This window comes from Eptatretus burgeri, chromosome 5 (assembly GCF_056783735.1).
Source record: "Eptatretus burgeri isolate ZD-2024b chromosome 5, Ebu_testis_v1, whole genome shotgun sequence".
Classification (NCBI taxonomy): domain Eukaryota; kingdom Metazoa; phylum Chordata; class Myxini; order Myxiniformes; family Myxinidae; genus Eptatretus; species Eptatretus burgeri.
Window position 1 is genome coordinate 5,901,956 of NC_140965.1, and position 23,872 is coordinate 5,925,827.

General features: G+C 43.3%; 2 protein-coding genes across 4 annotated transcripts in view; one reads left to right on the top strand and one right to left on the bottom strand.

Moving 5' to 3' along the window:
• The window catches only part of ANO4 (anoctamin 4), a 213,927-nt gene that overhangs the window by 39,470 nt on the left and 150,585 nt on the right, over window positions 1-23,872 (bottom strand). For all 3 annotated transcript variants that reach the window (XM_085880561.1, XM_085880560.1, XM_085880563.1), the window contains 4 exons: window positions 22,018-22,139; window positions 19,980-20,114; window positions 19,775-19,868; window positions 17,373-17,433 (listed from right to left, as the gene is read on the bottom strand). In XM_085880561.1, the coding sequence (XP_085736687.1) occupies window positions 17,373-17,433; window positions 19,775-19,868; window positions 19,980-20,114; window positions 22,018-22,139 (412 nt within the window). The remainder of the gene's footprint in view (window positions 1-17,372; window positions 17,434-19,774; window positions 19,869-19,979; window positions 20,115-22,017; window positions 22,140-23,872) is intronic.
• Window positions 69-10,057, top strand: LOC147025775 (uncharacterized). The gene is made up of 4 exons (XM_085880559.1): window positions 69-124; window positions 746-1,461; window positions 3,166-3,300; window positions 9,709-10,057. The coding sequence occupies exons 2-4, from the start codon at window positions 771-773 to the stop codon at window positions 9,810-9,812; spliced, it is 930 nt and encodes a 309-aa protein (XP_085736685.1). The 5' UTR covers window positions 69-124; window positions 746-770; the 3' UTR covers window positions 9,813-10,057.

Consider the following 23,872-nt stretch of genomic DNA (forward strand, 5'->3'; position numbering starts at 1 on the left):
TGGAAAAAGGATGAGCCAGTGACGTCGCACCCCAACCCAGCCTTTGCAGGTGAGAGAAAGTTGGTGCGGCTATATAAGCGGTCTCCTCAAGCCTCAGGTAAAGAGCCAACAATCAGCTGGAAAGGTAAGGTTGCTCTTCATAATATTCAACTCGTTCTCAGGAATGCATCCTTCATCCATTTTGGTCATTATTTCCACCGATTATAGTTGAGATATGGAACGAGTATACTTTCAACGCTGCAACTTTAGATTTTTTTTTATCCTTTCTCATACATTTCCAAATAGCTATTTATTTATGAATTTTTTAAACTGTGTTTATTTTGTTTCAAACTTTGTAACTAGCCTTTTATATGTATAATTCCTACCTGCAGCACTTAGAAAATTTGAAACTTTTTGTTCTCTGCCTTTGTAACTTCAATAATAATGGCTAAAAATATTTACATATATATATATATATATTTCTTCTTTGTCCAAGTTACTTCAAAAGTTTCAGCAAACTGATTTTTTCATCTGAGTTGTGTGTCCTTCGGCGATTTTTTTGAACTTACAGCAGCAATCCACAACCAATCTATTTACCTGGATCGAGAGTTCGATCAACCACTAACTCATACTCACAATCAAATCTATTCTATCATGCAGTTTGAGCTTTCGGATAAAGCATTCCTTACTGTGGCTTGATACAATTTTGGGTTGATGGATTAATTGCATGTTGGTGAATAAATGTTTCGTGTGTTGTTTGTGACAGGGAAGGAACCTTGAAGAAGGAAGCCATGGGTGTCATTGTGTTTCTTTATGTACTGCTCTGTTCCACGTGTGTAGAAATAGCCACAGCTCAAAGCACAACAGATATAACGAGCACAGAATTGTTTTTATTTGATAATTCAACAGCGCAGACGTGGACAGCCAACTGGACAAATGATGACACAACCACGGGTCCACAGAATACTGCGTCAGCTAGCAGCGAAGGATCGCTGAGAACAACTACATTGCCAATCGACAGAAGCAAAATCACAACGACCACAAATACATCAACAACTACACCCCGTGTTTCAAAGGCATCAACAACGACACCCCGTGTTTCAAAGGAATCAACAACACGTGCTACGACAAATCCTGCAAATGCAACAATCACATCAGCAAGCACCACAAGTACAGCAAATACAGCACCCACAACGATCAAAACATCGAAAACACAGCATACGACTATCACAACACCAGAAACAAGGCCCACAACGACCACAACACGAGAAACAGCAGTCACAACAACCATTACAGCAAACACAGGACACACAGTGAATGGTACACAACCTTCATCTCAAACAGGCAACACCACAACCAGCAGAAGTGTGATCACAGGCTCAAGTGTGAGTTCAAACGGCTCCACAAACTTCAACAACACGACCACAAGTGGAGCAGTCACCACTGCTGGGCTCACAGTTGCTCGTGTTGATAAAACAGCAAGTAAGTCGGGTATTTATAACCTCCGCCACCAAAGGTGAATGGATGTTATGTTTTCACTCGAGTATGTCTGTTTGTTTGTCTGTGAGCAGGATATCTCAAAAAGTTATGGACGGATTTGAACGGAACTTGGTAGACAGGTTGGGTGTGAGACAACGTGAATCGATTCGATTTTGGTGAAGATACGGATCTGGATGCGAGAATTTTTATTTTTATTTTAAAGTGATTCTTCTCTATTGAGAGATGGAGTCAACCACGATATATAGTGCGGCGTTTCAAAAAGTTGTGGATGAGTTATGACAAAACATGGTGGACGAGTTGGGTAGGTGATGAGAACGAGCCAATTCGATTTCGGTTCAGGTCCCGGTGCAGATCTGGCCTGTCGGTGGGATACAAAACAAACTGTTCAGCCTGATGGAGGTACGTGCTCTACTGATGGAGGTACGAGTACCGTTCTGGTTTTCTGATCTTATTTCTATCCAAGAATTTGATGCAAAACTGAGATCAATACAGTGATAAATTTAGAAAATAATAATAATAATTGCAGTGTACATAGTAGGAAAAACAGGGTGAGACAGGTAGTGTAAAAACATGGACAAGTGTAAATGCTTGAATTGAAGAGGGAGTAGAGAGGTGGAGGGACGGAGAGAGGGATAGAGATAGAGATAGAGATAGACAAATAAAGGTAGAAGAGATAGATTTCCACACAACTTTATGATAATGCACGATATGATCAGAGCAGTGTGTTTGTGTGTGTGTGTGTGTGTGTGTGTGTGTGTGTGTGTGTTTGTGTGTGTGTTTGCACGTATGCATGTGTGTACATGACTTTCATACAGACGCATTTGGTTACAGGAAGCGAGGGTGCTGTTACCACACATGAGCCTTTTATTCCATGATAAATGAGGGGCTGTGTTCTACAAACGACATACAAAGCACACCAAGTTTATGTGTTTTTCAAGGTAGAATTACATACAAAGTAATTAGTTAGATATATATTTTTATCTTTATATACACCCTTTTTAGGGTGTTTGTTGGACGTTCATATTATCTCATTCATATAACTTTCTGAATATCTCATGAGTCTTCGTCAAGGGTTAACACAATGATGTAATTACTCATCAATCGAGGATGCATGAGTCACAGTTGACGTATGCATGTTCCTTGTAAGAAAATGTTTGTAGAAGGACCTTGAGAAAGGGCAAGTTCAAGAGTAGATAATAGGACAAAGAAGACTAACAAAGATGTAATTACAATCGCTCAAAAGCAAACAAGCTCTCAGTATTGAATATAAAATAATTCTTTCTATTCATAAGAAATATCAGGAAGAAGAAAGAATTGTGACGTCTCATAGCAGGACACCTATGCACATATCTTTTAGTGGAAAACGAGATCGACTAACAATGGTCTCGAGAGAGTCATGAATTGGGAATTGACCAACTAAATAGTTGTGTAATCAGAAAGAGCCAATAAATTTCTCTCAAGTGAATTGCTCAGGAGTCCTCCACATGTTATCACCATCATGCGAGTCGTATCAGACTAACCCTGGATTGTTGCTTGTGAAATGTGAACATGCTCCGAAATGTCGTAATCCTCCCCGAGACACAATACAAAGTTTTAAATTTAAAGACTGCCAATTCAAGTTCAGTCATCGTTCAGCATTATCACGGATTATTATCCATTCATGACACAGTCCTGTGTTCATTTCAGAACGCCTTCAGTTGATCCTCATCGTACTCCTCATTGGCCTGGTTGTGTTGGTACTCTTCTTGCTGTGCTGTATCTGCTACAAGAAGAAAACTGGTCGGTACAGTGGAAAGGAAGGATTCTGGAAGAGGGAAGTCGGTAAGGAAGTTTCTCTTGGAATTACAAAAAAAAAAAAACATTATTAGCAATGCTTGCTGTAAGGAGTTCCTGGAGATGATGCTGGACCTCACAGTGGTGCTTGATGACTTTTCAAACAAGAACAGAGTGACTTTGATTCCATTGTTATCCAAAATTCTTTAAATAGAGAGACAGAGACAGAGACAGAGACAGAGACAGAGACAGAGACAGAGAGAGACAGAGAGAGACAGAGAGAGACAGAGAGAGACAGAGAGAGACAGAGAGAGACAGAGAGAGACAGAGAGCGAGAGCGAGAGCGAGAGCGAGAGCGAGAGCGAGAGCGAGAGCGAGAGCGAGAGCGAGAGCGAGAGCGAGAGCGAGAGCGAGAGCGAGAGCGAGAGAGAGAGAGAGAGAGAGAGAGAGAGAGAGAGAGAGAGAGAGAGAGAGAGAGAGAGAGAGAGAGAGAGAGAGAGAGAGAGAGAGAGAGAGCCTTTGTTACCCACCACTCTGGCGAGGGTATTGCATGTGGGTTCATTTGTTTGTTTGTCTGTTCTTTGGCCACAGAGAACTTGTGTGTTTCTCCGCAACCGCTCGTCAGATCGAGACAAAATTTTCACCATAGGAGTGACTACTCATGTCAAATGTTTATATTATAAGTAAGACATCATAGGTCACCTGGTGTGGCAGCCATGTTGGGAAAATGGAAAAACTTTGGAACCCCTGTATCTCTGAAACTGCACCAAGGAAAAAAATTGAAACTTGGCACATGGAAAGTACTCATGGGGAATGAGTGTGAATTTTTCATGACATCATAGGTGCCTTTGCTATGACGTCATAGGTGCATATGCAGAACACTACATCTGATCAGTATGAAATTTTTTGAGAGTCATCAAGGGATAAATTGGTCCACAAAAAAAAAGCAAAACATTGATGACGTCATTGGTCACGTGATTCGGCAGCCATATATATATATATATATATATATATATATATATATATATATATATATATATATATATATATATATATATATATATATATATATATATATATATATATATATATATCTTCTTCTTCTTCTTTCGGCTGCTCCCGTTAGGGGTCGCCACAGCGGATCATCCATATGATCCGCATAGTGATTTGGCACATGTTTTACGCCGGATGCCCTTCCTGACGCAACCCTGGTCGCCTCTTACAACACAGGGATCGGGTACACCTATTTTAACCGGGGTATACACCGGCCCAGTACACTGGTACTCACTTCACCGACCTCGGAAGGATGACAGGCTGAGTCAACCCCCTGGTGTATTAATTCAGTGGCCCAACGGGGCTTGAACTCAGGACCTTTTGGATCCCAAGCCGCTGCCATAACCACTGCGCCAACACCAGGCTTAATATATATATATATATATATATATATATATATATATATATATATATATATATATATGTTTTTTTAATCTTAAAAAGTCTTCTCAGAAATGACTGAACAGATCGAGCCAAAACTTTACACGTTTGAATGCCTATCCATGAGGAACAAAATGTTCACAAATATGACATCATAGGTCACATGGTTTGACAGCCATGTTGGATTTACCCTAAAACCGATAATAAATCTTTCCAGAATGGCTGGACAGATCGAGGGTAAACTTCACACAAATGTTCCCCAAGCCTTGGGAATACCAGGGTATTCATGACTAATTGATGTCACATGGTTTGGAAGCCCATATTGGATAAAGCAAAAATCTTTGAACATTTTTTTTCGCTTGAACCGCTTTTGCAATAGATGTGAAATTTCATCGTTATGATCTCGTAACGAAAGGGAATACATGTTTTAAATTTCAACCTGATCGGACGTATGGTCCGGCAATCAGAATTATTTAATGTTTTGATGTGGGTTCTTTTTTTCTTTTTTTTTGAATAAGGTTCACTTGGCTGTGCCTGGATGGATTTGAGGGTTGAGGAGTAGCATCTGAAACCTAAATCCTGCTCAGGTTCCTCCTGATGACATCATCTTTGATTTTTGCTTGTTCGGGTTCCTTCTGATGACTCCAATGTAGGAGTGTACCCATTTGGTCTTCCATTTGATTTTGATGGAATTTATTTTAATCCAATTCTAAATTCAATTGAATAAGAATAAAAGTCATGGGTCAGGATCAAATGTCTGTTCAAAGAGGGGTTCATCAAAGCAGGATGTCTTGGTACCTGTTATCACTGCCAACAGTTATAAAGTGACAGTTATAGTTATGTCTATTATTAATTATGTAACACACCAGTACACAAATACCACACAAAAAAAACGTTCTGCTGAGGGTCTGCGTACTCTAATTGCTCTTTTTCTTGTTACAGCGCAGCGACATCACGCTGTGATATAATTGGCTATTCTGTCCTGTGTCTTCTGTCACATCTTCTGTCACACTTATGGCCACGTACATCCCTTTGATGTGAGGGCTATAAATATAAATTTGTCCAACGTCACAACTCTTCCCCTCATGCATGCTAATTCACCGTGTCTACATTAAAATTTTATAACTGCAAAATTGTTTCATCATTCTTAACCTCGACTTTTACTAGCCCCAGCCACGCGATATCAAAGTATTCGCTTCTTGCTTTTATTTGCATCTATTGTGATGTAATAAATGTGACCAAAGGACTTATTGTCAAAAGAGTATGTGTTATAGAAAGTCAGGTTGGAGCTGATTAATTATCAACAATGGTGATGTACAATCAGGTGGTGCACGACCACCTCATGTCATCCCCCATCCTGAACCCTGATCTTTATTACACCCATTAACCCTTCCGAACCCAACCCACTTGCTGTTTTCAGGGTTTCCTCCCCCTCCCCCTCTCTCTCTCCCTCATGGTTCGCACAAGGCCTGGTGTTGGCTTAACGGTTAACGTGGCTGGCTTAGCTGAAGATCCTCGGCGGATCTTGAGTTCAAGCCCCTGTTGGCCTGTTGAACTACCACTCGGTGGGTTGTCTCAGCCTGTCATCCTTCTGAGGTTGGCAAAATGAGCACCAGCTTACTGGTAATGGGTTAACAGGTTACTAGTAAAAAAAAAAAAAAAAATTTGGCATATTTTAGGCTCGTGGGACAGCGATTGCACAGAACAGATCAAGACACCACATAACAAAGGATCAGCAGGAGAAACGGGAAACAACAACAGTAGGGGTGGAGGGAGAAAGATGGACAAACAAGGGATGCAGGCAACGATGAGGGGTAAGGGAAAACCTAAATGGTGGACAATGTGGATACATAAGCAAAATAGTGTTTGACCAGTTTGTGATTTTGTCATGGCCCGAGGAGAGGGGAGAGGCTGCCGCCTGTCTATCATTCGGACAAGAGATGGCACAGCAGAGAGTGAAGTCATCAGAAAAGAGATAAAGAGGATTTTCCAGAGAGTCAGTCAGATCATTGATGAAGATTAGGAATAATATGGGGCATAGAAAACTGCCTTGTGGTACTCCAGCCTTGACAGGGAGTGGAGAAGGAAGAGTTCCGTTGAGAGTCACATGTTGGCTACGAGAGGGGAGGAAGTCAGCAATCCAAGAGTGGAGTTGGCCTTGGATTCCATAGGCAGACAGTTTGGAGAGCAAGGCAGGATGCCAGACTGTGTCAAAAGCTTAAGAAATGTGCAAAGAGATGACCCTGATCTCATGTCTGAAATTGATGGCCTCCACCATTGTTGGGAGAGTAGAAGCAGCATGTCCAAGGTTGAGTGACCAGGTCTGAATCAGAATTGATGAACTGAGATGAGGTTGTTGGAGAAAAGGAACGATTTCATGTCAACTGCAGTGATGGATTCCACCATGACCTTTATGATGAATGGAAGTACAGGAAGCTAATTGGACTGTAGTTAAGAGGATCCGTTTTCTGCACCTTTTTATGTAATGCTGTGATGTTGGCTGATTTCCATTTTCCTAGGTGGATATAAGAGACCAGTCCTGAACTGTAAACAAACAAAAAAAACGAGACTATGCAAATGTCGACATAGCTCACACTTTATGACATGCGAATACATGGGGTCCACGAATCCACAACGAGTAAATCCGCAAATCGCGGGGTCTGACAGTATAGTACTGTACACGGCTCCATGCTGTGTATCTCAGTTACCACTGCATCAATCCATTGACAGGGGAATCGGATTCATTTTGCAGGAATTTCAAGGAGTTTCAAAGACTATGCGAACCCTTACCCTCTCTCTTTCTTTTCCTGTTTGTTCACCCCTCTTGCAGACTGTGCCCAATTGTTGTCCCGATAACTCACCGTCAGTTCAATCTTGTTCTTCCCATAAGTCTCACTCTTGTCGAAGAGGAATAAAAGAGCAAAACATCCCTTTTTCGATCGTTAGCCTATCCGTGTGTGTGTGTGTGTGCGTGCGCGCGCGCGAGTCTGTGTCTGCGAGTCTGGGACTGTTTTTTTCCCCATTTGAGCTTTTGTCATCAAATTTTCAACAACGCATTATTATGAGAACATGGAGAGGACAAATTAAAAATTTGGTCAAAAGGTCAAAGGCACTGTTTATCATCTGGAAGAAGGAGAACTCCAAATACAAAGCGGATGGGCTTTGCATTTCCAGATGCTTTCGAGTTACCCTTTGGGTCCGTTGGTCTGTTTGTGTGTTAGTCCGCATAGAACGTGAGTACGATTTTTCTCTGCAACCGCTTGGCGGACTGACACAAAATTTTCACCATAGGAGCGACTCCTCATGAAGAATGTTTTCGTGATAATTATGACATCATAGGTCACGTGGTGTGGCAGGCATGTTGGAAAAAAAAGGAAAAACTTTGGACCTCTATATCTCCGAAACCGCACCACGGAAAAACAATTGAAACTTATCCCATGACAAGTCCTCCACATGGGGAATAAGTATGATTTTGTATGATGTCATAGGTGCCTTCATTATGACGTCACAAATGCATAAGTAGAATGCTACGTCAGATCAGTATGAAAATTTTTGAGGGTCATCTTGGGATAAATTGATTGGAAGAAAACAAAAATGCTGATGCCATTGGTAATGTGCTTTTACAGCCATATTTAATAAAATAAAATAAAATAAACCGTCTAAAATCTCTGAAACAGCTAAACAAATCGAGGCAAAACTTCACAGCTATGACTGCCGATTCATGAGGAACAAAATGTTCCCCACCTATGAAGTCATAGGACACATGGTCTGGCAGCCTTATTGCATTGAACAAAAATATTTTAGAAAAATGTCTCTCTTGAACCGTGACATCAATCAATGTGAAACTTCACAATTATAATCTAGTAGTGATGGGGAATACATGTTTAAAATTTCAACCTGATCGGACACACAGTCTGGCAGCCAGGATTGTTTGATTTTTTTAAAATCTGGGTGCTTTGATTTTCTTTTTTGAATAATATTCACTTAGCTGCATCTGGATGGGTTTGAGGGTCGAGGAGTAGCACCTGAAACCTGAATCCTATCCAGGTTCCTCATGATGACTCCACCTTTGCTTTTTGCTTGTTTTGGTTCATTCCTATTACTCCAATGCAGAAACTGTACCTATTTGGTCTTCCATTTGATTTGAATTTAATTCATTTCAATCCCATTCTGAATTCAATCGAATATAAACGTCATGGGTCAGGGTCTGGTGTCCGATTGATCAATGCCATCCATTTATGAGGTGAAAGTATCAAGTTGCCAAATTCTAAACATGTACGAACAAAATAATGCTGTTGAATCAACACAAGTTCAACTGGAGAGTTCATAGAACATGACACACCACACAGTGTAAACTTAAATTTTAATGAAATAATAATTTTTAAAGATGGTTAAAAAAAATTCCAGAAGTTTAGCGCTCTTGAAGCGGTCTCGCACACCACCCTATATAACATATCCAAGTACTGCAAACCTGGAGGTTCTTTGAAGTATTATAAAGGCAATTCGTGTTCTACAGTGTTGAAGTACATAATTTTATTTAGATAAAGGTTTAAAGAGGTTTAAAGGTGTATAAATTAATGAATTCTGGATTTTACCGCCATTTTACCCAGTGTCTATCACATCACTCATTCGAACACATCACATTGGTAATTCGTGCCTGTTGTATGTGTCCATTATAACATCCTTAAAAAGAGTATGTTTCCCATTTGGAATGATATTCAATTTTGTTTGACTGCCAGACAGGCAGACAGAGCAGAAATATTATCTCACTCATCTCTGCGCACGTGCGATTGGGATGAATTCAGAGCCTACGAACGGTAAAACGAGAAATTGGCCCTCCTCTTCATGCTCCGATTTGTGTTCAAAAATAAAACATTCAATTTAAATAAGTTGTTCCACAATCAAAAACTGATAAGATGGACGGACGGACGTGAACCAATTGCTTAACCGCGCTCTTCACTTTGCGTGTGCAGGGTAACAAGTAAAATTGTCAATAAACTCAATTGTTTTTGTTTCTTGCAGTCTATGATCATCAGGACTACAAGCCTCGCAGAACCTACATAAACCACATTTACGAGATGGAAAACAACCTGGAGATTCCGTGTCACGACCTGATGAAATCATAATGCCAATGTTCATCAATGACATGCCTCAATCATGAAGCAGAGCAGTTTCCAATGAGAATGAAGGACTTGAAATATTTTTGTAATACTGTCTGATGTATATAGGATCAGAAAACCCATAAAGAGACCCAAAACATATCCTGCAATTTTGACATCGTCGTTGTTCTTGTATATGAAATTTTAATAGGTGTGTGTGTGTGTGTGTGTGTGTGTGTGTGTGTGTGTGTGTGTGTGTGTGTGTGTGTGTGTGTGTGTGTGTGTGTGCGTTTGCCTGCACAATAACTCAAAAACGATTAGTTGTACAAAGTTGTACTTCTTGAATCAAGGAAGAGATGATACTTGTACCCGCACTTGCTGACATTGCGTTTTTGTGCACGCTAAGATTCTGTATTTTCCTCGTTTCCACTTTCATCATCTCCTGTCCTTCATCTCTTTTTTGCTTGGTATTTATATTTCGACGTTTTTTTTCTTTTTCTTGTATCTATTTTTTATGTCTTTTTAGCAAATGGTACTTGGTTGTGCGTACCAGCACGATTCCAAACTCTGCTGTCTTGCTTCGTGTCAATTTGCTTCCCTGTCATTTTATCCCACGATACATATGATCTTCCAAAAGTTATATTTCAGCAAAATAAAAACAAAGAAAAGTGAGCACGTTGCTTGGATATAAAATGGTTCAGCACAATCAACTACAATAACACTCACGCAGTCCCTTGCCTTCACCCTTTCTTGAAGAAATGGTCCCACCTCAGATGTTCATGGGGTCTGCGCTGGTAGTGACACAGCGTTAAGGACACAATCCGGGATCACCGGACCCCGATCAACCAGTGCCACTGCTGCTGTAGCTTGCCGGCGGAAGAACGGTGAAGGCTCTGATTACAGCTGGCCTTGCTTTTGACGACAGACCCAGACAGGTGATCTGCACTCACCCTTTCCACTGTCCCATTTGTGCAGCACCAAACACCCTCCTCCTACCTCTCCACTTACCCCTCAGTTTGTGCTTTCCAACTGCCACGTTGTAATGTCCTCTCTGATACACCAACCTCTCCGACTCACAACAAACTACGGCTAACCACACCATGACCCGCACCTTGTGCACCGTCATGTTTTTCCCCTGCAGCATCAAGTACCTCCATTTGCAGAACGTTGTCAATGACATCGTCATTGTCCCAGCTGAGGGGCTTTGTATAGTGGTCCTTCAGATAGTGATCTTTGGGTGAGGCCTTGCAGATTTACCTCACTCGGAAGACATGCTCCAGAAATGTGGTTCTGATGGAATCAAATAGAAGTTGGATGCAGCATGTCTCCATTTGGACCAAGTTCCTTGCTTGCACCAGTTAGGTTTCCACATTGTTGTCTGTTGGGTCCATTATAACCTTACACCAAACTATGCCTCAAATATTCTCACCCTCATACATTTACATCTACTACTACCTTAACAGCCCCATTTATTTCGCCTTTCTCATGGTGAGAGCCGGGGGAATCTACCGGCATTCCACGTCGCATCTTCCGGCATTAGTTGGTGGACGTTAAAGGCCCAACGGTGTCCTTCACGAAGAGAAGGCGAGCTATATCGCGAGCACCTTGAACAAATTACAAATTCCTGTCCGAAACTTAGCCGAACCTCAGGTCAAGCCAGCCGGTTCATGAAAGACTTGGGCCAAGCTTCCCCTGGCCAACCCCACAAGAACGTGGAAATAACTGTGGCTATTAAAGAATAATAATAATAATAATATCGTGTGGACTGAATGGAATGAAACTGAGTATCCGTTAATAAAGACTTACTCAGAGCTGGGATTTTTCGTCACCAAGAGGTTTTTTTTTTACTGCACTATGTTTCAATATTACTTTACTTTTCCATTCCCAAGGTCGTTCAAAAGAGCCAAAACGATGGCAAACACATACAGAAAGCAGATGGCTGAAACACGCTTTCTTACCTTTTTTGAAAGATTTCTTTTAAAACGAAAAGCACAGGGAAGAGTGTCGACAAGACGTGATGACAACGGCACAAACCAAGCAAGTCAAAAAGACACAAAAAGGAGAATGGGATAAGCAAACCGATATACAATGAAGAGAAATAAAAGCTCAAATCCTAACCTACTAGGTGCCACAGATCGCGCTTTCACAACCCAACAATAATGCAGGTAGGACTTCCCTTTCCTCTACGATGCTCAGCGCGAACGCAGGACTCGATGGTGTCCGCTTTAGAGACCAGGAGGGAGATGAGAACCAGCATTGAGCAGGGCTAGTGATGGGTGGGCCTCCTACTTGGCCACGTGGTAACTTTTGTTCTTTTTCCTCCAGGCTCTCCAAAAACACAGGGTGATCCCAGCTTGGGTCAATTCCCCATGAGGCTTCTCCTCCGAGCGAGGTCTCCATCCTCTTTGCACACGAGCCTCTCTTGGATCTCTCATGCATGAACCTCTCCTGGTGGACTCTCTGGTCTCCACCCTCCTGCACACAAGACGACCGAGTTCTACTCTTCCTCCTTGGTGGAGCCTTTCTCCCGGATCCCGCCCATGGGGTTGGCCCCTATAAAAACAAAGTACATCTTTTCTTCTGGGCTCAACAGCCCACTGTGCTGCCATGGCTGGCACAAACAGGCTAGAGAGATCGTAATTGTCTTCGTTGCACACCTGTGACACGTACGAGGTCCGTCTAAAAAGTAACGGGACTGAGCCTGCTGTGTGCTCCACTGACAGAACTTCAATGAACGGGTTGCGTCACAGTCTTTCACACCATTCCAGCAATATATATGATTGGTGATGGTTGACTGCGCTCATTGTGTGATTTTTTTACAGGTCATGCTTTACACGTTGTCTCGTCCGAGTCATCGTGCTATGAGTCGTGAGCAGAGAGCCAATCTGAAGTTTCTTGCCAAGCTTGGCAAAACACCTTCCGAATCCTTCGCAATGCTGCAGCAAGTCTACGGGGAAGAAACGATGTCACGCATACATGCATTTGAATGGCACAGGAGGTTCAAAGAGGGATGCGAGGAGGTTGAAGACGATCCATGGTCTGGAAGACCTTCAACGAGCAGAACGGTGGACAACATCGAGCGTGTGAAGCAGATGGTGCGCATAGATCGTCGACTCATGGTGCGGATGATTGCTGAGGAACTTTCCATCAACAAGGACACTGTCTGGAGAATCATCACTGAAAATATCGAAATGCGCAAGGTGTGCGCAAAGATGGTCCCCAAGCTGTTGTCTGAGGACCAGAAACAGCAAAGAGTCACTGTCTGTCAAGACATTATTGAGCGCTTCGAGGACGATCCAGACCTGCTCGGGAGGGTCATTCTGGCGATGAATCGTGGATATTCGAATACGATCCTGAGACCAAACGGCAGAGTCGTCAGTGGAAAAGTCCGGCATCACCAAGACCAAAGAAAGCAAGGATGTCGAAGTCGAAGGTCAAGGTGATGCTCATCGTGTTTTTTGACATCAAGGGCATCGTCCACTTCGAGTTTCTACCACAGGGTCAAACAGTGAATCGATACCTGGGTGCCTGGGTGCTTGCCTGGGTGAACAATGCCTGGGTGCTCCACCATGACAACGCCCCTGCTCACAGTGCCCTGAGCATCCGACAGTTTCTGGCGGAGAGGAACGTGCCAACTCTGGAGCAACCCCCGTATTCGCCAGACTTGGCCCCTTGTGATTTTTTCCTAATCCCCAAGCTGAAGAGGGTGATCAAGGGGACCCGATTTCCTGATGTGGAGGCCATCAAAAGGGCCATGACGATGGAGCTCTGGAGGATTCCAGATGAAGACTTCCGGTGGTGCATCGAAGCGTGGAAGAAGAGGATGGACATGTGTGTGAGACTGGAGGGAAACTATTTTGAAGGGGACAAGCAGTGATTTCAATATATTTTTTGGAATAAAATTTCTGTGAAATCAGTCCCGTTACTTTTTAGACGGACCTCGAATGCCTCCGCTACGGGAAGTCCACACCGAGCCCCACCCACAAACAAGAGGTTTTGCAGATAAGTAATTAATCTCTATGCTGTCTATAAATTACATACGCTGCCTCCTCAGCGTCACGTGAAACAAACGACTTACTCCAACCGATCCCTGTTACAGGGCAATCTAACCTACTCGGACCACACAGACCATACTACACCTAACACAGACTAGCTATGTAATAATAATATTACATAGCTAGTCTGTGTTCGGTGTAGCATAATCCCACCCCCTTCCACATAACAACATTAATAACACCGCCATTCACATGTCACGTGAACAAGAAGCGGGACATCAAGCATTTCCCCTTCGTTGGACATTTTTCTGTTCAAAATAATGTCGGCAATAATGACAGCAGCACAACAATAATAATAACGTTATTACAAAATAATATTTAAAATAATGATAATCCATCCATCCATCAGGACCAAACTTTGTGCAGAGCTCTGGTGCTGCTTAAGCAGTCTCCTTGGTTATCGGGCACAATCCTGGACGGGTCCGCCACTCCGACAGAGGATACCAGCAAGCTGGCACTCATTTTGCCGACCTCGGAAGGATGACAGGCGGAGTCAACCCCACCTGGATATTATTAGTTCAACAGCCAGGTGGGATTTGAACTCAGGCCCCTTGAATCCCAAGCCCACCACCCTAACCATTAAGCCAACACCAGGTATAATGATAATATTAACAATTATAACAGTGGTAATCAAAAGGATAATAACATGGCCGAGTCTAAAGCATCATCGGCTAAGTGAGAGTGAAGATATATAATTAAGGTGAAAAGGACTTTGAATATGAATGGAACTCAACGATGTAGAAATGCACATACATCGACATGACACCCTCCCCCCTCCCCTCCCACCCCTGGACACCCTCTGTCCCCTGGTCACTCGCCTCGGTCGTGGGTGTTTCTAATGCACTTAAATCTACTGCAGAACTTCATTAAGTGTGATTTATTTCCACTTCCTTGTGTGGATGGCCGGGGAATGGATTTGGTTCAAGAGTTTCACGAACCACTTATCCAGCCAGGCCTGACGTTCGACTGAAAATGGCAGCAATTGGTAATGTGCTCAGGGTGCCGTCAACAACTCGCCTACTGCTTAACATTTAGCAACAATCGGTGCTGGCAGACGGGACACCCAGCTTAACGGGCATCTGTATGCGAAACCCCGGGATGACAGTTTATAGCTGGGTCGAGATGCGAATGCACGCCACACAGCTCAGAGACAAGTGTGCGGTGCCTCTCGGGTCTCGGCCATCCTGTCAGCTCCTCACAATATTGAAACAATGATGTATCAAAACTTATCTCGAACAAATACATCATAGTGAAAATTAAATCAAAGATAAGCTCCATTTTTCAGAAGTTTAACTGTTGCTATTAAACAGTGCACAATGTATTGTGCAATTCCCAGTAATTCTTGAACATTTGTGTCTTCTCTCTGATCTAAGTGCCTGACAGCAACGCCATTTCTCGATTGTTTCAACAATGGGCCCACGTAGCATTAAAAGTCTGAAATGAGGAATGTGGGGATGGAGGGTGGGGAGTTCAGGTTGGGGGGGGGGGGAGCATGGGGAGCATGACCAAGTCGGTTAATTTTTCCTCCACCCCAAACAGGACATGATCTCCCTTCAACGTGTGTGCATAATATGCAATGACAATGACAATGGCTCGACATCAATCAGATCATTTCCTCCTCCAAGCAATATAAAGTGTAATCAATCAGCACTCTGTAATTCGTGTATGACACTACGAGAACACCAACAGGATTGAAAATAAAAATTGAACAAAATCAGTGTCACGCGAACGCCCCTTTTATGAATGTCCCATGAGATTCTCCGGGGAATTTTACGTGCTTTTGTCATGGTGGAAAATCCTCCACATGGGAATTGTATAAAATGGGATTCTATTAGGAGTGGACGGGTAGAGGGGTGGACCAACAACTACTAAGTTCCAGATGAAGTTTGAAGAAGATTAAATGAACAGAGCTAGAGCTTAGAGGAGAAGGGAATCATCTTCCACTGCAAAGCGTATTCTGCGCATGAAGCTTGGGGGACTAATGGTGAAGAAGAAAGATTCATGAACCAGTTGAAACGAACAAAGGCGGCAGCCAAGGCCGAAAGACTTCCCGAAGATATGACAACGAAGTTTCACAATTTAGTTCATGAATAATGATCCTTTACCGGAAAAGGAGGTGGAGATTTTGAGTTCTGGGAGAACTTCCTCTCACCTTCTGAAACCCACAAATGGAGATAACAACCAACTCAAGAATTGCCTTATTAGTCCCCTACCGGTTTCACCGGAGGGCACTGTAGGCTTGCTTTCCGTCTGTCCAACTGTTCCACCTGTGGGGTTTTTTTTCCAACTTTTTTTTTCCAATATCTCTTTAACATATTTAACTGAAACTTGGTACATGGTTTTATGATGATAAGTTACAGAACAAGTTTGAGTTTCAAGGCGTTTCATCAATTTTTCACAGAGTTAGGCACTTTTTCGACTTAGAAAATATCAAATATTTCAGCGTTCAGCTGCCGTGACGCCACCTTCTGCTTTACACCCATTGGCTGGACAGCTGGTCTGACTACACCCAAAAATATTGCTTCATTGCAGTAGGATTACCAGCAATGAATGAGGGACTCAAATCTTCATGCAGGTAGGTATTTGTCCCTCCTCAGAGTGGTAAAGGATTACCAATGTCTACGAGCTCCGTAACAAGGAACTTCGACGCAGGAGGAGGACATTAGGCACATCAAAGTCTGCGCATTGGTTTGGTTGCCAACCTATGGTTGGTTGTCCATGCTCCGTCCTTTTAAAAATGTTGAGCGTCAAAGCAAGGACGCCGCACATATCATTTTTAAAGTCTTTGGTAGGACTGGGCCGGGGTTCGAACCGCCGACCTGCCATCATGAGAACCACAAGGTCACCGGTGCTGCCACCACCAACCAAATCATAATGTACACCAGTGGCCAGGCATTCGGAAGGGCATATAATTACAATGTATCACATAACATAATAACAATAGCTGCGGTTGAAACAATAGCTGCAGAGCATTCCCCTTTGTGAAAAGGTACTCCGCGTCGGGCCGGACAAATAGGTGCTTTCATATCAATCACCAGAATGATTCTTAGCTGCAAAGCGTTCGGTAAAGCTTCGAGGCAATATAACACACCAACATTGATGGACAAAGTCAACCGACTGAAAATACAATCATCAATTTCCATGCACGTTCCAATGGCAGACGGAGCATCACTTCCCTTTGCGGACATGCATCGCATTACGCCAAACGTGTTTGCTTGCGGTTATTCAATTTTAAATACCTTCCTTCAATCAATATACAAACTCCTCCATGAAAATAAAACTCGAAAGTATCATATCGACAACTTGCCTCCAGGATGGAAGATACGAGTTCAAATGATAAACATGACGCACACATAACAAGGCATTCTGACAGCACACAACCAACGGAAAATTAAACAATTTTTGTCTTTGAGCAGCAGAAAGAGATATTAGAGGCAATGATGAAACACCGCAAGATCAATGCTCCATGTCATTGCTCGATAAAACAAGACAGCCATCAAATGGAATCAAATGTAGGGATAGATACACTCACCCCACACGGCCATGAATATGGCAAAGAATACTGTTGCTCCGTTGTCAAACAGATGAGTGATCTGGAAGAAAATGAGCAACTAAATCGGTTAACAGGAAATTAAACATTGCCCTCATTGAATGTAAACCTATTTTTCCCATCATTGAACTGTTATTGAGTATATTGTTATGTTTGTGGGGTAGATGGAGGAATTTTTTTCGTGAAGGTAGGATTGTATAAGGTAGTATATAGTTCGTGGACGAGCAGGAGACATCACGATGTAATTTAAGTAGGGAAAACTATAAGCTTAAGTTGCTTCGTGTTTTCGCACCGGGAGGGGCTGGGGTTGGGGGGGCTGTGTTAATTAGGTAGGGCTTAAGGCTAATTCATCCCAGTATGTGATTGCGTCCTGTGACCTTCTCCTACGTTTTTGCATTTACAAAACCGGAAATAAAAGAACCATGCTTTCAACAACAACAACAACAGACCCGAACATTTTGAGCAGGCAAGAAACCCTGTCTTCCTGGCTTAGTGTCGGCAAGTCACGCCCCTAAGGCTTATGATTGGTCGGTGTGACGTGAGTGAGGAGGGCATGATCGGAGAGCAGGTAGTTGGGTGAGGTATGTGGTGGAGACGGAGGGTCTCGCTGGCTGGCTTCTCCTCGTTGTTCATGCTGTGTGAATTTGCGCGCGTGCTGGAGCAAGATGCTGGCCATTGCTGTTTGGCTGAATAGCGAAGTTATCCGTTTACGAGAGAAAAAGAAGAGGAGCACGTCTCTCAGGAACACACCATTATCCAATGGTGTGTTCGAGGAGGAAGGTGGGCCATCGTTGTGAGTGGGCCTGGTGTAAGAGGAGCGGGGTTGGCAGGTTCGCTCGTGAGAAGCTGCTGCGCGGCGGTTGGTGAGCTTTGGCATTGATAACCGTCGATTCCGCCCCACGATAACCTCATGTCTGTTTCCGACCCAGAGAGCGGCTTGGCGCCATTTTCGGGCGCGGTTTCCCACGCAGGACGACGTGGTTCGATTGCCAAGCTCATAAAAGATCATCTCTGGACACCCAGCTTAGTGCCCGAATAAAGGGAAGTATTTTCATTTATTTTATCTTTCCCTTTGCCTGTTTTTGTAACTGTGTGGAGACATCTCAACTTTAGGCATTTAATTTACCTCATGCTTCATTACTTCATGCTTTGATTTATTTTTATTACATAAATATTTATGCCTGGTGTTGGTTTATTGGTTAAGGTGGTGGGCTTGCGATCCTCGAATCCTCAGTTCAAATCCCATTCGGCTCTTGAATTAATACCAGGTGGGGTTGACTCTGCCCGTCATCCTTCTGAGGTCAGCAAAATGAGTGCCAGCTTGCTGGTATCCTGTGTCGGAGTGGCGACCCATCCAGGATTGTGCCCGAGAGCCAAGGAGACTGCTTAGGCAGCACCAACGCTTTGCATAGAGTGTGGTCCTAATGGATGGACGGATGGATGGATGGATTAAACCGTTGTTGATTAAATTTGCTTGTGTCTGTCTGTTCGTTGTGGGTTCGAGTATAAACCCTTGTGCTTCCATCTGGTAAATGCCTTTGCCGCCCTCCATCCTGCGTGTGCTATAATCTCCAAGGATCATGCGTTCGCCTCCAAGGTAGAAACTGTTCAGCAATCCATCCAGGTTGGTCTTAACTGGCATGGACACGACAATATGTTATACATGTTTGCAAGTTCAAGCTGGTGAACTGTCACAAATATGATCCTGTGGTGTGGCCCTAATCCCGTGCCACAGTTGTGAACCCATGTCATAAATGGGATCCCATGTCATAACGGTGATCTCAAGTCAAAGCCATTGTGGAATGTCACAACTGTGATCAAATGTCAGAAGCACAACTTTAAGTCATAATTAGAGTTTGGTTCCATGTCGAAATGCATCTGATTATGTACGAACTTGGCATTCGGTGCAGTGCCAATCGGAGGCAGTGCATCATGCAGCACGCCATCTTTGAGATTGTGATTACACAGGCAGATTATACAGACAGCACAGACATTGAGCATGTTTATATATGATCGCTCGTGCACATAGGTAATTGGTGCTGTTCGAGCAAAATGGGAAAGATTGCAGAAATTTGCTAATGGCAGGCAAGCTCAATCGAGTAAAGTGTGGGAAGATTCTCCTTTATGTGGAGGGGGCAGTGTTAAATCATCCCACCCCAACAACCATGAAGTTCAACAAACCATGAAGTCACATCTTGATTATTTAAAATACCAGTATTGTTTGCACAAATATACCAGTAGATAGAGGATTCTTGTAGCACACATGATCTAATGAAAAAAATAATTTAGTGTATACTCTTGCTGTCGTGAACAGGAATGTTCGATATACGTTTTAAATTCTGCAGTGTTTCAATAACGCATTAAAATTCCCAATGATCTGTTACCTTTGAATAGATGCAGCTGTCAGACAACTTCCAGTAATTGCATTTCCCATTACACATGGGACACATGATAAGCTTGGAATGGCAGATCTCTTGGCTGTGACATAAGGCAAAACGTTGGGGATTGTGACGTTGACATTCAAGGTACAAAGAGAGATAAACACATAAAATGATAGTGAAATGGCAGCAAAGAATCACATGAGGTCACCTAACGGTGCTTGTATTCATGGTGAAACAGCCGTAGAGGAAAACGGCAAAGCCAATGGCGGAGGCAGGAATCAGCATGCCCGTGTACCAGCCAATCCATGCGAAGTAGAGAGCAATCTTTTCACCGAAATACCTCCTGGAAGTGCACAAGCAACAAGATTTCCCAAACGTTGTTCAACCAGAGGGGCCATCGATATATTATTTATGCGTATAATGGTGGCACTTTGACCCAAAATTGCCACGTTCCTCCTTCTCCCAGCCTCCTTTGTTTTTGTATATACAAATCAAGACTCATGAAAGAACTAAATGTCAGAGGACATCAAGTCCACAGGTTGACAGAGGATCAAAGGGGACCAGGGAGGACAAAGGCATCACAGATGAGTGGATTCGTTGCAGAATAAAAGGGTGAGCTGGAGGGGTGTGCCAGCAAGCGTGGAAGGGAGAAGAGGTGGGTATGGGAGAATGCACGAGGTGATGATGGGCAGCACTATTGAGGGAGTGGAGCTGGAGGGAGAGGAATGAGACAACAGATACAGGCAGCCAGTTCCTTTTACAGACTGGTCAATAGACGGATGAAGGAACAGAGATGAGTTTTCTTAAAACTGCCGAGAGCAATCGGGTGTGCGATTCTGAAAGAGTGCATGGGACTTGGGCGGGCTGGAGGTAGATGGAGGCCCGAGGTGCTTGATGTGAAACGATAGAAAACTGACACATATACATATGGCAAGTTATCAAAACATACATTCAAAATGTAATTGCAATACACAGATACAATCCATAAAATAAAAAGTAGAAAAGGAAAAGGGTTTCAGTTTGTGAGTTTCTTGTATGGTTTCACTAAGGACTGAAAATATCTACCAATGTTAAAGGCTTCTCTGTCTGAACGCAAAAGAGGGATTGAGGATTTCTATTTTATGTTTCCGGTCTGTGTGGAGCTCCGATGAGATTGTGTTGAAAGGTTGGAAAGACTGTGGACACAGCTGAGTCATTCAGGAACTCAACAGTGTAAAATCCCTGATGCGCATCATTTGCCAATGGCACCAGAGTGGACTGCAAGCTTGGAGGATCTCGTCCTCTTTCACACCTTGGGCAACTTTAACATGCCTCTAAAGATTAGTTGTGGGTCTTTGATTGCTTTGCCCCATTCTAGTGCCTTAAAGTCGAGGTTTAAACAAATTCAGGGGTCCTCCGATGTTGGTTCACATATTACATCCAATGATGATGGCACGGTCTCGGTCTCGGTCTCGGTCTCGGTCTCGGTCTCGGTCTGTCTCTCTCTCTCTCTCTCTCTCTCTCTCTCTCTGTGTGTGTCTCTCTCTCTCTCTGTGTGTGTCTCTCTCTCTCTCTCTCTCTCTCTCTCTCTCTCTCTCTCTCTCTCTGTCTCTCTCTCTCTCTCTCCCATCCTTCTCTCTCTCTCTTTCTCTCTCTCTCTCTCTCTCTCTCTCTCTGTGTGTGTCTCTCTCTCTCTCTCTCTCTCTCTCTCTCTCTCTCTCTCTCTCTCTCTCTCTCTCTCTCTCTCTCCCACCCTTCTCTCTCTCTCTCTCTCTCTCTCTCTCTCTCTCTCTCTGTGTCTCTCTCTCTCTCTCTCTCTCTCTGTGTGTGTCTCTCTCTCTCTCCCCATCTCTCTCTCTCTCCCCATCTTTCTCTCTCTCTACCCATATCTCTCTCTCTCTCTCTCTCTCTCTCTCTCTCTCTCTCTCTCTCTCTCTCTCTCTCTCTCTCTCTCTCTCTCTCTCTCTCTCTCTCTCTCTCTCTCTCTCTCTCTCTCTCTCTCTCTCTCTCTCTCTCTAGGGATTGGACAGCGAAGACAAAGACAGACAGACACTGGAATTCAACAACGAAACAACATGACAAGAATACTTTTGTGGAGGTAAAAACGATATCATATCCAAGCTTGGCAAACCTTGTATACTCCATGATGTTGCACCACCTATCTCATCAGGGTACATATAGGCCACTGGACGAGAATAAAAACAACGACATGGGCAAAAATGTTTGATGTTGACTGTGGTGGAAAGAAGAATTATCGATAAACAAACCTGATGAGGTTGAGAGGTTGATACTTGTACCACATACCCCATCGAGCCCAGCGCTCGTACAGCAAATGACGGTGGTTGTCCGCCCCATTTTGTGTAATCGGCAGAGTTCCTTTGTAGCTTCCCTGCGATCATCACAATGATTGTCATGATGGTTGTAAGTCAGGTTATGACACTCACCATTGCTAAGGGCTTTTTTTTTATCCTCAGATTGCAGGAAAGTTTATTTCTGTGACGTGTTTTCCAACAAAGCTGAGCTGAAGTGTTGCGGGGAAGAGCCATTGTGGAATGTTCACAACGTTCTCAGACATGCCAGAAGCACACAGCAGACCGAATGGCAGGTGATAAATGTTTGGAGATCACGTGCAACAGTTTTGTGTTGCAGGAGTTCCACATCGGATGGTTTTAGTCTTTTGGTGACATTCGTAGTGACGTCAGAGTAATGAGATCCAGTTATGTTGTGTATGAAAAATTAATGGTAAATTTCCTCACTCCCTGCAAGCGAACAACCCATAACGTTAGCACATTTTACACATTACTGGGTTTTATAAGAGCCATGACATGGTATTATAATATTATTAATGAGATTATTATTATTATTCCATTCCAGCAATGAAAAGGTACCGGGCTGTGAATAATTAAACCAATATTTCTCATGAGTCAGTATAATATGCACCCCTCCTGTCCAAATATATTTCAAGCAAAACTAGTGTCAGGTGTGCTATTGTTTGATATGACATCAATACATTTCATAGAAGAACAATCGATTTGATCGAAGATGAATATATCAATATGTTTGATGGAATATCAACGGAGTACTGCTCTCCCCTCTGGGGTGTGACCATTGCCTTACACTTTGCTCGGCTTGATGCCACAGAAATGAAGGCCTCCAAGACTATTGGAATGTCCTACGATGAAGCTGAGTCTATGGACCTATCACTTTCCCATCATCGGCAGGTTTCAGGTTTCTGCAAGGTGCACACATTCACCATCAACACCCTTCTGGTGGAACTACCTAAATGCAGGATCCACTGCTCACCTCCACTCATTCGTTCCTCTTTTTTCCCCACCGATGGAACCAAATTTCCACAATCTCTTCAATCTCATTCTTCCCTCCAGGTCTTCAACACAGCTGTTCACCCCCATCCAAAACCATGGTCTTTTCTATCCCCATTAAACCATTCCTACCCCAAGCCCAAGCCCAAGCCCACATCTTTGCAAATCCCAATGAATAAACATATCCATCCATCCATTGGGACCATACTCTGTGCAGAGCGTTGGTGCTGCCGAAGCAGTCTTCAGGGCAATTGGGTACAATCCTGGACAAGTCGCCACTCCGACCCAGGATACCAGCAAGCTGGCACTCATTTTACCGACCGCAGAAGGATGACAGACAGAGTCAACCCCACCTGGTATTAATTCAACAGCCAAGCAGGATTTGAACTCGGGATGCTGGGATCCCAAGCCCACCAACCAAACCATGAAGCCAACACCAGGCATATAAACTTATCCTTCATCCCTATCTCCCTCTACTTCATTATTATCTCCCCTTTGTCAAACAGGTACTTTTGCTCACATTATATAAAGGATTGATCCCTCATAGTGAGGATAAAGGGCCTGCACATCATTCTGAGGGGTTGTGGGTTCAGGTTTTGCATTCTAATTCAGCTGAAAGTAGCAGTGTGAAGATTTTGGACTCTAAGTTTCTAAAAACTGAACTAGCTTCAGGAGAATTACCATATCCCTATTGGAATTTGGGTCAGCTGTCTCATCTCAGATGGCCCATAATGGCCTTCAAGAAGAAAGAATAATTTGTCTTGTGAATATGGAAACACCACTTCTCATTGGTTGACTCCAA